Source organism: Apis florea, unplaced genomic scaffold (assembly GCF_048593485.1).
Source record: "Apis florea isolate Af1SG1 unplaced genomic scaffold, ASM4859348v1 contig_3170_pilon, whole genome shotgun sequence".
Classification (NCBI taxonomy): Eukaryota; Metazoa; Arthropoda; class Insecta; order Hymenoptera; family Apidae; genus Apis; species Apis florea.
This window is the reverse complement of record NW_028256714.1, coordinates 5,369,596-5,386,055: the sequence shown is the minus strand read 5'-3', so window position 1 is coordinate 5,386,055 and position 16,460 is coordinate 5,369,596. Positions and strand designations below refer to the sequence as shown.

Here is a 16,460-nt window from a genome sequence, read left to right as displayed (position 1 = left end):
TTCAAAAATAATTATAGCAAATTTATGAAATATCGTCAAACATCAATAATTATAAAAATTTATTTAAGATATAAAAAAGCATATTTTTTTCTGCTATATTTTTTACGCTTGGATATGTCAAAAAAAAAAAAATTATAGCACCGTGACACTTTGACTATATGCGCACTGTTAAAGATTTTTTTTAATAATTTTATGAAGGTACAAAATACATAAATATATGTAAATTGGTTATTAAATTTTATTTCAAATCAAAAGTTTAATAACATAATTTTTTTATAAAATTACAATATACGAATAAATGTTAAAATAATTTTGTATTTATTACCTTCACAAAAAATTAAATTATTTAGTAATGTACGTTAGGACGATTCATAAATTTTTTACGTCAATAAACAAAAAAAAATATATATATATATTAGTTTTCAATATAAATATATTTAAGTACATTTAAAATATATATAAAAAAAATTCTTATTTGTAATTTTTATAAATTTTATAAAAAAATTTCTCAGTGAAAAATCCTAACGTATCAAATATTTTACAAATGTTTTTGGAATGTTTTAAAAGTAGCTTTGTTGCTACGCTAACCAAGCGATTAAAAATATCCAAATAAGTTTTTATAAAAATGATATTTTTATCTGTCTTTGAACATTAGAGCCTGACATTTGTTATATAAAATACTTTGTTATTGCTATGCATATTCAATAATCTTTTTTAATAGTACAAATAGACGACTATAAAATCCTTTGCTTTAATTTTCATTTAATATTATTTCAATAATAATAATAATAATAATAATAATAATAATAATAATAATAATAATAATAATAATAATAATAATAATAATAATAATAGTAATAGTAATAATAATTGTAATAATAATTGTAATAATAATAATAATAATAGTGATAATAACAATAATATTAATAATAATAATAACGATAATAATAATAATATTAATAAAAATAAAAATAATAATAATAATAATATTAATAAAAATAAAAATAAAAATAATAATAATAACAATATTAATAATAATAATAATATTAATATTAATCATAATAATAATGATACTAAATTGTAAATATTAATATTTATAATATATAATAATAATACAATAATAATAATAACACTACTAATTAAATTGTAGTATTAAATATAATCAAAAAATATCTATTGTTTTATATATATATTTCTTTTTCCTGTACTTTTCTTTTCGTATTTATTGATGATGATAATACAAAGTGAATTCCGATACATTGATCAGTTTTTAAAGTTTTTCATCATCTTTCTCATTTCATTGCAAAAACTATGTCATTTCTAACGCTCTTTGTTTGCATTCCGTCAAAAAATTGGCAGCATTTATAAGGCATTATATATTTTCCTTCGTATCAGCTTGATTAAATTTCATTGTCGTACTGTATAAATTTTTTTTTAAAAAGAAAACTGTTCTAAAACTTATATATGGCGTACCAGACAACCACATATTACAGTTTTTCAAGCATTCGACCTTTCAAACACACATTATTTTTTATTATTCCATTCTTTCTCGCATTCATTCTTTCATACTTTCAAAAATCTTGGTACCTATCGTTTTTATAGGAACCGCGCAATTACCTTATTGAAGGTATGCAATACAAAGAGTCGCGCGATTTTCCTATATTCTATATATTATTATATTACTGATTATTATATCTAGTATTTCAATATACTTATTTCAATATATCAATAAAGGCCACGAGTGTGTATCAATATAAAGTTACTAAACATTAGTTCAAATTCGTTCGTACTAAGTAGTATGTATAATTTCGCAAACGGTTTGATGAAATGCTTATATCTCTACTTTTTATGAAGACGGATATCGTTCATTTCATGTTTTCTAAATCAAGCGGTCGCTTGTACATTATTAATCTACTTAAAATAATATTTAGAGATTACTTATAACTCATTAAAAAATAATTATGATTATTTCGTACTGTTTTAAAATGTCAATGTGTTAAATAATTTTATTTATTATTTATATTATATCATTTACTGTAAATATTTACTGTGAATTGCAAAATGATACATCAGAATAAAAATGAAACTGATATGTATATATAAATACATAGCGACCGCTATTAACAAAATAATATAATTCGCAAATAGAAGTAAGCAAATAAAAATACAAAATATTTCTCGGCAAATCCTTACCAAGGACGGACAATATGCGACATGATAAGAATCACGACGAGAAGATAATTACTGAAACGAAATTATATATGTGACGTTATGTTTAATGACCGACAGTAATACTTCAAAAAAGAAAATACTAGTGCGCCGGTGCTCATAATCTTGTATGTAATGTTTTGAAGAAATAAAATAATATTCACAAATTATGTAACACATTTTCTTGACATTTTAGCAAAAAGGGATATTGTTAGAAAAAAACAACAGTAGCTAATAATATATATTAATAGTTAAAATAACAAATTATTACGAATTAACGTTAAATATTTTATAGCTAAAACAGCAAGAAAATTTACACTTGTTATGAAAAAATATATAAATATTTTGCTTTATGAAAAATTATTGCTTAACAGCGATCAACGTGGAAGCATACATGGAAGACGGCGCAAGTTGGTCGCTCGTCGCGTTCCTTGCCAATTATGAAAAATTTTTTACTTTGCTAGCTGTACTTCAGAATATAGAATCGTCTTCAAAAAATAGTAATACACATTATAAACTTTACATTTCGCTTATAAATTGTAAGCGATTTATATCTTGAGATATCTTCAAAAAAATATTATAAAATAATATGTTGAAGCTCTAAATTGTCTTTGTATACGAATTAGCGAATCTGTACGTCTTTCATATAGAATAAATGATTACTGAGTGTTCTATGTGTACATGAAATTGAAAAAGAATTTAAAGACAGGATGAAATGGGCAGGCAAATAGATAAATGCATACATAATTTACATGTTCTCAAATTGATCAACACGGCGCTTAGTATTGCCTTTGCGAATCTCACGAAGCGTTTTGTATTTATCACGACCTTGTTTAACATTTTCCTTATGAATTTTATCCATGACAGTTTCTTTCGATTCATCACGTGATTGTGCAAGATCTTTCTTCAATGCCTGAAAAATATATTTGAGTAAAAAATTGTTAAGTTAATAAATAAATAAATGTTTTATGAATTTAAAAAAAATTCATTATTTGTAATAATATTACTAAATATAAATAAAATTCACTACCTTAAGTTGGTCATGAAGACGTTCATTTCTTTCTGCCAAGGTACGTCGCTCCTCGACTGGATCAATTATTGATTCATCAGTTGCAAGATCTTTAGTAACATCACCATGAGAAACTTCGTCTTCTCCTTCTTCTTCACCTTCTTCATTTTCTTCAACATGATGATGATGAGGCGTTGTATTAGCTTGAAGTGCTCGATCGGCTTCTTCTTGTCTTAATCTATATATAAAAAGTTATTGATTTAAAATATAAAATATAATTATTTTTTTATATTTTAAATATGTAGAATAATAGAAAAACAAATTACATACTTGGCAGCTTCAAATACTTCTTCCAATCTCCTTGCTTCTGCATCTTTTGCTACTACTTCGGATTGTATACGTTGTATTTCTTCTTGTTTAGCTCGTATTTCTTGTTCAAGTTTAGCACGTTCAGCAGCTTCCATTTCATGTGAAAGTTCAAGTTTTTCCATCATAGCCGTAAGTTCCTTCACATAAAAATAAGTCATATAGAAACATATATCATAGAAAAATTACATTTCACACAAAACCATACATACTTTCTGGCGATCTTCTAATTCTTCTTTAGCAGCTTGTAATTGTCTAAGATGTTCTTCTAAACGTCGAATCATTTCTTGAGCTTCATTTAACTCAGCTTTCCGCCTATCCATTTCTTCTGCCATATTTCGAAGCCTTTCTTCATATTCTTGCTGTTTTCTTTCTGCACGTTCTCTTGCTGCTATCTCTAATTGTAATTTTTCTCTTTGTTGCTGTTTTGCAATTTTTTCTTCTCTTGCTTGCGCCTTTAGATTATAAATATTTTTATAAATTACAGAAACAACTCATTATTTGCAATAAAAAATAGATAACAATACAAAAGAAACAAATCTAAAACATACCTTCATCTGCTGTACATCAATTGTATCCGGTTTACGTCGACGCATGTAAAGTTCATGATTACCCATACATAATGCCAAAATTCGCTTGTTTATTTTAACTCTAGTGGCAAAGAAGACAAAATCTGGTGCCTTTTTGTCAATTGGCTTAATTATAAATTTTTTTTCATTAAATGAAATATTTCTTATCTCAGACCATGGAAAACCGATTTTTGGTGTTAATTTGTCATCTTTCTCGTATATATTCAAACCCAAAGCATCAACACCTAACCATAGATCTGTACCTTTTTTGTTACGAATTTCAAAATAGTTTACTCCATACATTTCTAAATCCTAGATACATGTATTAATTATACAATAAATTATATATTTACATAATAAATTAACACAAAAAATTATCAAATCATTACTTGAGCAATTTTTAGATACTCCATCATTGCATCTTCACGTAACATTCCACGATGTTCTTGCCACCAATTAGTAATCGAACTTTCCCATTCTTCTTTGCTCATTTTGTGTTGATCCACAACTCGTTGTGGCAATAATCGATCATTTATCAAAAAACCAGCAGTATGCGTACCTTTTTGAAAATCTCCGTGTTTCGCTTGAACTGCATAAGAGGCTAACAATACAGATGTTTCCGGAGGACAATAAATTTCATCCGTAAGAATAGCATTTTTCACCTAAATATAATTCATATATGTATATATGTATGTATGTATATATATATATTAAATATTAATTTTTTTAATTCAACTAACTTTATTATTACATTATAAAATTTAAAATAACAAACTGCACAGTCAAATAAAATATATTATGTTACAAATATGTATTTATAACTAACATAAAAAATTATATTTTTTTATTTTAATTAACATAAAAGCTATTTTTTTAGTATTTATATATATATATATATATATATATATATATATTCTTTTTTTTATAATAATAATAATCTTTTATTTCAATATAATATTTTACAGATTAATTTCTTTATTATATCTATTATATCTACATATAAATCTTGAAAGATTTAGATATATATTTTTTAATATGTTATAATACACAATTGGAAAAAAAATACAATTAAAAAAAAATAGATTCACTCATACCTGAAGATAAAAAAGACGCAAGGTAATATCTTGAATTAATTCTTCGGCAACATCTTCGGGATAGAATTTGGCACGGAATTTGAATTGCAATGGAGTCTCTTTTTTGACTTCCTGGTTCATCACCTAAAACATTATTGAATTAATTAGAAAGACATGCAAAAAAAAATTTTGGTAGGAACATATTCAAAAAATTTGGAAAAAAATAAATGGCCAATCTAAATCACTCCATCGTTCGAAAACGTGCAAAGTGATGTTTCTCATCGGTATATATGATGGAATAGTGATATTTCACATGCAAAATAAAATATGGACATAAACTCTTATAGCATAATTAAATGACAGAAACGGTAACGTGGTAATAAAATAGTCAATATAACATTTTTATCATATTATATTGTGATATAATAATACAAGCATTAAGATAATACATTGTCACATGAACTTCTGATTTAGCTTGCGATAAGATTATTATGATCTAAAATATCTTTTGCCCGATATATTTTTTTGTGGTTTGATAGTCCAAGAGAGAATATTGGAATGCGTGAAACATTTATTGGATTTTTGCTTTTATTAAAAGATAGAAACGTAAGCTAGATAGCTATCTATCTAAACATTTTATAAATGGAAAATAATTATTGCGATGACGTTTTAATTGACAAGATTATTTGTTAATCTCATAGGTATGTGAATATCTTATCTGACAAAAGAAAAATATAGGAATTATACAATGAAATATAAAAAAACATATAGATTTTTTGAAACTATGATTGATGTGTTCATAATCAATTTATTTAGTGCAATTTTTAGTGTAATTTTTAATAAAAATTAAAAATTAGTGTGAAATTTAATTTAATTTAATCTAATTAAAGAAATTTCAATTAGATATATATTCTTGTCTGGTTAAATATAATTAATCATAATATTAATTATAACTTTTTATATCTAATATTCACTTTTTAAATCTAAACTCTGTTAAGATATCATTTAACTAGAGACCACCATTTTATTTTATAAAAATAAAAATATTTAATAATTTTTATTTAAAAGTGTGGAAATTTTTTTTTTAATGTATATGTGATTTATATATTTGCTTAAATAAAAAATCAATTTTTTTGTATAAATTAATAATTAATATTTGTATATAGATATTATTTAGATTTTTAAAATTTAGAGATTCATTTTACTCACAATTAAATATGTACATTCAAAATGAAATATTTTCACGAAAATTTTCCATGAAAGTATCCCAAGATAACAAATTACATTTAATTAAAGTATATCGTGTTTATATATTTTTTACATTAATATCATCCAATTACAGATGAATTAAATATAATAATATATTAATATAAAATAAAATATATTTTTATTTTAGAAGAAACAAATAAAATACAATTTTAATTACAAAAATATAATTATTTTACAACAATTTTCAAAATAGATGATAATATTAAATATATAATATTACTTTATTAATTATTAAAAACTATTAAGAGGAAAAATTACTCGTTTATAAATATAATTTCAACAAAAATTATTCAATTTAAATTGAATCTCTAAATTTTAAAAATCTAAATAATATCTATATACAAATATTAATTATTAATTTATACAAAAAAATTGATTTTTTATTTAAGCAAATATATAAATCACATATACATTAAAAAAAAAATTTCCACACTTTTTTTGATAATTACTTTTAAAAGAAATATATTTATTCATATAATTATAAATTAATTGAAATGCTTTTTAAATACATGAGTAATTTGTAATATTTCGTTATACGTAAAAATGCTCATTTAAGAAAAGTTAATAAACTTATTATAATAAACTAACGAAAATAATACAAAAAAAAAGTGAAAATTTCACAATTAAAAAATTTATAAATTGCAATGAAGCTAATATTTAGATATTCAATTGTTATATTTTCGCTGCATAAGAATCCGCAATTTAATTATAATTGGAAGCAATTATTTGGATTCATGGTAAAAAAAAAGTTTATGGTGATCTCCAGTCATGTTCGAGTCTCGTAACACATGGTTGAGCGTTACGAATGCGGAACCGCATCCGTAGACAGTCCTCGTACGGAAGTGCCAATCGAATTCCCGGATATGCCTTGACCACACCACTGACATCGCTGGTACTACCACTTTTTCGTAATTATAATTGATATCTCAGCATGATTGTATAATTTCATGGTCAGAAACAAAAAACTCGTTCAAAAAAAAAAAAATAGAAAAAAAAAGAAAAAACAAAGAGGAAAATAGCGCAATGTAATGAAAACGCTATGAAATCAAGATTGCAAATATAACAAGCGTGAGAAATTTGACATAAATACATATTGATGTAAGTTAATTGTCAATGTCAGGAAAAATAATAAATGGAAATTAGATTTCACATAATGAATTCAATTAATTTGAAATCGTTTTATTATAGTATTAATATTATATTATTTCACTTGATTTGAAATTAAATTTCAAGTGAAGTTGGATTCGTTTTTTGACAATTTTAAAGTTAATCCTAAAATTAATTAGATTTGACTTTATTTTATTTGGTTTTTTTTTATTTTTTTATATATAAAACATATTTTTTTGTTATAAATCAATTATTAGTTAATAATTATGAAAATATATTCATATAAATAATTTAAGAATATTTTAAATAATATAAAACGAATGAAATATCGAATATTGTTTGGACTATAATAAATTAAAAAATTTGATATTTTTATATAAAAATATCACGATTTAATTTTTTCCAATATGAAATTTCCAATATGAACAATAAATTATTCTTATATATATTGAAAAATATTATTAGAAAATCTAATTCAATTAAAATACATATAAAATTTTTGTTTCTCCTTTAAATTAATTTAATTTGTGCTATTATATTTTTTAAAACTTTGTTATAAAATTCGTATCAATAAAATTTTAAAAATCAAAATTTTTAAAATATTTATTAATCGATGGCCACTAAAAAATTAAAAAAAAATGCATTATCTTATAAATTAACATAAAAAAAAAAGCATGGTTTATGTAACAATGATTATGCTCAATTATAAATGTAAATATTAGCTATTTATTTTCCATCAACTCCTCATAATTATATCTAATTAATTATATTTAATCTTAATTAATCATTAAATGCAGATTTTTTTCTATATAAAATTTACTTTTATATAGAATGATATGATAAGTTTATGGTTATTTGTTGAATATAAATATCATTCGTAATATTAAATTGTTAAGAAGAATATATATAAGATTATATAAGCTAATTCTAATGACAATTAAAAATTTTTTAAAAAAATATGACTTTTTAGAAATCATAATTATTTTAAATCATATTTATGGAATATTACAATTAACATAATTATACTGAATAATTATATGTTAAAAATTTGATTTAAATTTAAATGCAAATAAAAATTTTGATTGCTTTTTTTTCAGGATGAACATACAAATATACGATACAAATATCATTTAATATCTCTTAAAACTATTGCATACATAATTACATATTAAGATCTTAAAAATTTACATAAGAACTTTTATACAATGCAATTTCCTTAATGATCAATGCATATATATGCATATATTTATGTAAATTTATTAATTATTTAATTAAAATACAATTAACTAATATACATAAAAATAAAATAATTTAAATTAAATTTCCATTTTACAATTTAAAAATTCTATTTATTAAAAATATATTTAAACATTATAAAAGAAATGATTTAAAATTATCTTGGTATACTTGTGATTGCAAATAAGAATTATTACATTGTAATATGTTCTGATGTACAATAATGTACATATAATATATAATAAAAATATTTTAAATTTATAAAAATTTTACCTATTATTTAAATTTTTTAATTTATAATAAATTTAGAAGATTAAATAATAATTTCAATATTGAATTACCATTATATACATACATGTATATATTTTATAATAACAATAATAAACGCATTTAAAGATTAATAAAGATTATAAATTACTATCATCGAAATCAAACTAAGGAAATAAATAAAAATCAAACGAAAGAAAAAACTGTGTGCATAACTTTTACTAGCAATTGCTGTAATTGTTAATTTTGCATTTAGTAAAAAAATGTTTATTTTTTTAGATTAATACGTGGTGAAAAAAAAGCATTAATTGCTGTGTTTGATTTGAATTTATAATACAAGCGTTTTTGTAAGCGCCAAGATCGATCCTCGATTAATTATAATTTATTATTCTTAGATAAACATTATGAAAATGTTACATTATTATATTTATATCTTGATAAATCTATTTGTTAATATAGTTTGTTAAATTACATATAAATGAATCAATATGAATTTTTTCTCATTTTTTTTATGTAGAAAATCACTCGTTATTTTTCATGATATGCAAATTTTACACATATGTATACATGTATAATCATATATGCATAAAAAATAAAAAAAAATTTTGAATTTAAAATTATACAGTTGTGAGATATACAATTCAATTTTCATTAAAAAAAAAAGTAAACAAAATGCTTATTAAATTTTCTCCGGAAAAGACACACTAAAAAATTTCAAATTTTTTTCCATTTCAAAATTAAAACTAACACAGTTAAAAATATTTATTATTGTAACGAATCAGGGTATTATCATTTAGTTCGAGGATTTTAATCTAGGCGCTGGGACAATTATCTCACGGTTCATGTCTACAGGTTTAAAAAACTTTAATTACAGTCTTACGTGCCAGAATTTTCGAAGACCACACGGTAGCACCTGCAATTATTTGCCAATATTGTCACATACTGTTCTTGTCTTGTAATTTTATTGTCGAGAATGAGACTGATAAAGGATAGTTCAAAATCTTATATTGAAAGATACTTGAATGAATAAAACGTCGATTTATCTGAACATTCTCTTTTAAAATATTAAAAAGTTATAAATATTTATACATGTTTTATACATGTTTATATAAAATAAGTTTATTTTTTAATAATATTTTATATTAAATAACACAGCATTAGAAACGCACCAATTAAATTATATATTATAATTAAGTGATAAAAATAAATAAATATTACATAAATAAGTTAATTGATGTTGGAGAAACGTGGTTTTAAAAATATTAAAAACATTAAAAAAATCGAAAACGTAGAATAAAGATTTTTATTTTTGAGAAAATTAATTTTCAATATTTAATTAACAAATATTGAAAAAAAATTCCCAATTAATCAATATAATAAATAAACATAAATAGAAATTTAATTTTATCTTGTTCACATAAGCAAATATTAGATATTATATCATTATGAAAAATAATTTTCATGAAAATAAATTCTAGTATATGAAAAAATAACATTTTGTTTTCAATTTATCTTTTTATAAAGAATATTATAAATAAAATTCAACATTAATTATACCAATAACATTCGCATATTTTTAATCGTTGTAAAATAAAAATCATTTTAATAGTTTTGACATTATCATTTTACAAATTTTTCAATAATTATATTTTAATTTTCAATAATAATTTCATTCATTTTATCATAAAAAACAAATACTATAATGAATAAAATATTATTAATATATTATTATTATGTATAACTATCCCAAATCAATTCATTATCGATAATATACATGTTGACATTATCGTAATTTCTAAATTCTATTTTTAACAAAGAGACAAAAATTATGTGACAAAATGTTAGCCCGATGTCTCAAAAAATTCATTATCATTGGTAATCAATAAAAAAAAAATTATTATTGCTATTTAACTTTAAATACAATTAAAATTTATAAAAAGGAAAAAAGATATCATTCAACAAATATTCCTTTTTTGTTTCAACAATGTTGTGTTACTAAAATTTGAACATAAATTCACGCTTAAGCTTTAATTTGAAACAAACTGTAATTAAAAAATGCTAATTAGAAAAAAAATAAATGCGCAACGTGTTTCGTATAAATTGTTCCGAGATATGTTTTCCAAAACATGTCGCTCAATTATGAATCGGAATTATACTATTGTACAATTGATATTAAAAGCGTGTTCCAAGGACATCGATAAATCGTACTAGTCACGATTTGAAAATGTTATGTCGTACCACTGTGAAATTATAATACAAATACATATAAACAACTAATTATTTAATACTATTATAAAATACACCAAATGATTATAAGTGAATGATTGGTCTTTTTTTTTTTTTTTTGCACTTATCTCATTTGGGAATAAAGTGTGTAAATAAATTATAAAGAATATTCTAAGGATACTAGATAAAAACAGAAAATAACATAACATCATTTATCATTTAGAAAATACTATGAACTGTTTTTATCATAAGACAAAGTATTAACATTTATTAGATTATGTTAGGTTCTGAAAATTCTTTTCATTTTCTTATTATACAAATCTATTCTTTTAGAAGTTTTATGTTATATTAGTTATATAACAAAAATAGTTTTGATTATATAAAATATGGATCTAGAAGATTTTTTATATTTTATCATTTGGAATTTATAAGATTTTACATGGAATATACAAAATCTAAAATATAAATATCTATCACTATTTCCCTGAAACTTTTTTTATTCCAATTTCAAAATCAAAACTGTCATTTTAAGTTATTTGAAAGATATAATATAGAATCATCAATTCATTTTTTTATTATTCCATTAGATATTTAATTGTAAGACTATGAAAAGAAATTCTATAATCTGCATCTTATAAATTCTCAATTTTTTAATATTATTAATTGGTAAGTTATTATGTAAGAAAACTATAGATTTTTTTGTAAAGAAACTCATTATCATTAATGTTAAAAAACAATTGAATATCTATGAAAAATAATAAATAATTGAATATCAGTAAAAAGTAAACTGTTTTTCTCAAATGTAAATAAACGAAAAAAATTCTTAAAACAAATTAATGTGCAAAATATCATTGAAGTTTATTTTTAATATTTGAATTTAATTTTGCATTAAATCTTTTATAACTTGAAAAATAAACATTAACATTTTTGCAGGCTAACTTTTATACTTATTTAGTCTCTAGAATCATTCCTTAGATTTTTTTACTTCGTTCGAACGGTAATTTTGATTCATGAACGTATTGGAATGCGCGCTATTTAAGCTTACAATAACAGAAATATATTAGACTTCACTTTTAAAGATAATTTTTGTTTTGTCTTATCAACAAATATTTCCTTTTTCTTTGAAATTCTACCATAATAATCGTTCTTTCGCAAAATTCATAATATAAAATAAATATCTTTTTTTTTTTTGATTTTTCGTTTTTATTTATGTTTATTATCAATTCTTGAAATTTTGGGTATTATTACACAATAATCTTTATTATTTATAATAAAGTTACGATTATTATAATATTATCTAAATTAAACTTACTAATTATATTTACATTTTCTGAAATTAAACATTACTTATTCAATCGATTCCTTTATATTTTTATAATATGAATGTAAATTCTATAAACATTATTCGATTCATATTTTTAAAACTCAAGTAATTCATATTTTTATCATTTAAAATTTTTAGCAGCATTATCGTTTAAATTTTAGTAGCATGCGTTCAAATATTAAGGTGAACAAATATGATCATAAATTTCTATTTTATTTCAGTAATAAACTGGTATGTATATATAATTACGTCAATATTAAATGGAACTATGCTAAAAATAACTGTCAGGTAACTATGTATTCTAGAACACAATAATCCACATCAGTAAATTACATTAGTATACATATATGTTTACTATATGTTCAATACTCTATATTATTAGAATATTTGCACATATTTATGAAATCTATAATTTATAATTAAAAAATTATATATATATATATCATAATAATCACGTTATAAGATAATAAAACAAATGTTTTTCATTTTTATATTCAAATGCATTTTTAGAAATTTGCTATTTTTTTTTATAATTGTAATAATGATTAAATTAAAGTAGAAGTAAAAAAATAAATTATTTAAAAAGTAGGGAATAATTTAAAAAGAAAATAAAAAAGAACAAAATTTTGAAATTACATTGTTTAAATTCAAAAACGAATCTTTTCATCAGACTATTTGAAAAATAAAATTTTGTATAAAATTTATATAAAATAAAAATAAATGTTCATCAATGTATATAATTTTTTATTGAATAACAGATTAATGATAAAACATGTATTTTAATTCTATTTTGTACACACATATCTTTATTTTCAATATTATAAAATCAAAATAAAAAAGAAAAAAAGAAAAAGAAAGGAGAAAATTACATAATCGAGTTATAACATTGCAAAACAATTATTTTACTATATAATGAAATTATTTATCGACTAATCATAATGAACAAAATCAAAATGCATAGTACTTGTGCATCTGCATTAGGTAAAAAAAAATAGATCAATGCAATCTTTGATCTTATAATCTATAATGCTTTTGTATAATTTGAAAATATGTAATATGATTTATTATGTTGATTAAACTCATAACTTACCCTAGACAAGAACGGAAGTAGTCCACTCTTCCAGTTGTTAATATTGCGGTTAGCATGCGTTCAAAGAATGAAAATACGTTAAAGTTAAGTATACAAAGAAGCTATTTGGATGTTCGGCTACATGCTTGTCCTTGAAATTATTGTGTAATTTGAGAGCAAATGAAACAAAAAGACAATGAAAGACCGTGTGAGACACATTAATTTCAAAGATTGTCCGTATGAAATTTATCTATAAAACGGATAAAACACCAAAGCTTGCTGTATAAATTTATTTTAAGCATGATTATTGTATCGATTCTTTATAGAATCAAATTATTAAGTGTTTGGAAAAAATACATCTAATCACTGATCTTATATATTCATGAGTAATCTTTGCAGGATCTAAAAATTAAAACAAACATAAAAATTAGTACAAAAATGTTAATTAAGACTTATTTATTAAATTATAAACAACCTAAGTTTGCATTAGATGAAACGAAGTGAGTCAGCGATTTGATAAAGTGAAATAATTCTATTTCACTTCATCTAATAGAAACTTAAATTGCTTATAACTTAATAAATAAGCCTTAATCAATATTTTTATATACAAACTTTTTTGTTTATTTTGACTGGAAAATCAATTTTTCAAAATATTTCATGAATATATAATAACATCTTGTATATATTGAATATATCATCTCATATATTTTCAAAATTATTTATAAAAAAATGCTTCAAATAGAAATTGTATATTTTTGAAAAAAATAAATTGGAAATAATTTCATGTAATAAATAAAAAGTTAATCATTTGAAAATCAATTTTTTTTTTAATAGAATCATATATTTTTAAATCGTTTCAAATCATCATTTCCTATATTAAGCTATTCGTTAAAGAGATATTTAAATATTAATATTACATATGATACTAAGTATGATATGTAAGTATAAAGATCTTCCACTTGAATAGAAAAAGTTATTCGATCCTTAAATGATTCACCAATTTTTTTTCTATAATATTTTCTATATATGCTAGAAAAAGTTCATTTCATAAAATAGTTTATTTTATAAAATAAACTTACGTACTCATATTCATAAGAATATAAATTAATTTAAATATTTATGTTATAGAATGATTTATTATTAGACATGTAATATTAAAATTCAAAGATTTCTTGACATAAATAACTAAATAATGAATGAAATAAACAACAAAGTGAAATAAATTAAAAATGATTTGACCAAAAAAATCATGATTGACTTTCAAATGTCCTTTACAAAATATTTATAAAAATTTTATTATACTAAATTATTACTAAAAAAAAAAAATTATTTCTTTAATAAAATAAATTATTTTCTTTTTAAAACCAATCTTCGTTTGAGATATCTTTTACTATATAATAAATAATTTTGAAAATATTTAAATACTTTTGAAATATTGAATTGATTTAATCTTTCCTGTTTATAATAATAAACAGACAAAATATTCAAAAGATTAATTGAATAAACTGAAAATAAAAAAAAATAATTTGTTTAGTACATGATTACTAATCTGATATATACACACTGTTTTAAAATTATACTACAGAGATAGTTTAAGTCATTTGAACTTAGCAATGATTTTAGTTTAGTTTAATTATACTTCATTTTTTGTGATAAAGTTATAAAATAAATGTAATTATATTAAAATGGTATAATCATGCATCTTACCACTAACACTTAACTATAATAAAAAAAAATTATATTGAAACAAGACTCTCAGAGTACATATCTTCCATGATAAAGTTAATATCATAAATGTTTTGATATAGATATTTCCTTTCCATTATATTATGCGTAGGCGATCGTTAAAGTTTAATTATATTTGTGTATATTAATTATATTTTTAATAGAGAAAATTTTTTCCTAAAATTCATCTAAAATTTTTTAAAATCATTATTGATAGAATTTTAAAAGCTATATAGATCATTGAGATAAATTAAAAAAAAAATACATATTTTATATTTTCAATAAATAATACATTGAAATAATTTAATTCTTTTTATCAAAATGTCACCATCATAATCAAAAATCATAATTTCATAGAAAAGATATTTTCAGAATAATGATATCTGAAAAAAATTTTTCTGACACGAGTCATGATATTCAAGAATGCTGATACTTTACAGAAAACATTGAAACACAAGACATGTGCATAATCTCATATTACAGATAAGCTACGTATACGTATTGCTAAATGTATAATAAAATTTCTTGCAAATTATTCACTTGAACATTTAAAATAAAAAGAAACGATACTAAGAATAATTTGATTAATAAATAATAAATATAAATATTATTGTCAAATTTATCACAAAAATTCGTTCCACGATATGTTACATTGTGTAATTTAATATTTAGGATTTGAATTTTTTGTTATATCATGTATAAAAAAAACTGACCATCGAGTGACTTTTTTTGAAAATCATTTTTACTGATGTTTTACATCGTTTTTCATATTTAACAAATTATTAGAAATTAATCAATGAGAACTAGAAAATTAATTTTTTTATCGTATTTTTGTTTAAAAAATATTTTATTAAATGATTAATAAAAATAAAAATTAATACAAATTTCTAGTTGAATATAATTGTGAAATATTCTATATTCTTCGCATTGATTCATATTTTTACCCTGCTACTATTTATATGAGATGAGTCAATAACTGAAATATACAAGGAAAGGATATGCTGTTGATAAA

At 21.2% G+C, this 16,460-nt stretch overlaps 1 protein-coding gene across 10 annotated transcripts in view; it reads right to left on the bottom strand.

The window, feature by feature from the left end:
* Positions 1-1,174: 1,174 nt before the first annotated feature.
* The window catches only part of Moe (moesin), a 28,804-nt gene continuing 13,518 nt past the window's right edge, over positions 1,175-16,460 (bottom strand). For 5 of the 10 annotated variants that reach the window (XM_012485514.3, XM_086910145.1, XM_086910146.1 and 2 more), the window contains 7 exons: positions 5,247-5,369; positions 4,542-4,814; positions 4,135-4,464; positions 3,796-4,038; positions 3,548-3,723; positions 3,239-3,455; positions 1,175-3,121 (listed from right to left, as the gene is read on the bottom strand). In XM_012485514.3, coding sequence (XP_012340968.1) covers positions 2,957-3,121; positions 3,239-3,455; positions 3,548-3,723; positions 3,796-4,038; positions 4,135-4,464; positions 4,542-4,814; positions 5,247-5,369 — 1,527 coding nt within the window. In that variant the 3' untranslated portion in view covers positions 1,175-2,956. Of the gene's footprint in view, positions 3,122-3,238; positions 3,456-3,547; positions 3,724-3,795; positions 4,039-4,134; positions 4,465-4,541; positions 4,815-5,246; positions 5,370-9,976; positions 10,018-13,744; positions 13,772-16,460 lie in introns of those variants that run through there. The other 5 variants (XM_086910143.1, XM_086910142.1, XM_086910148.1 and 2 more) reach the window with 4 other exon arrangements.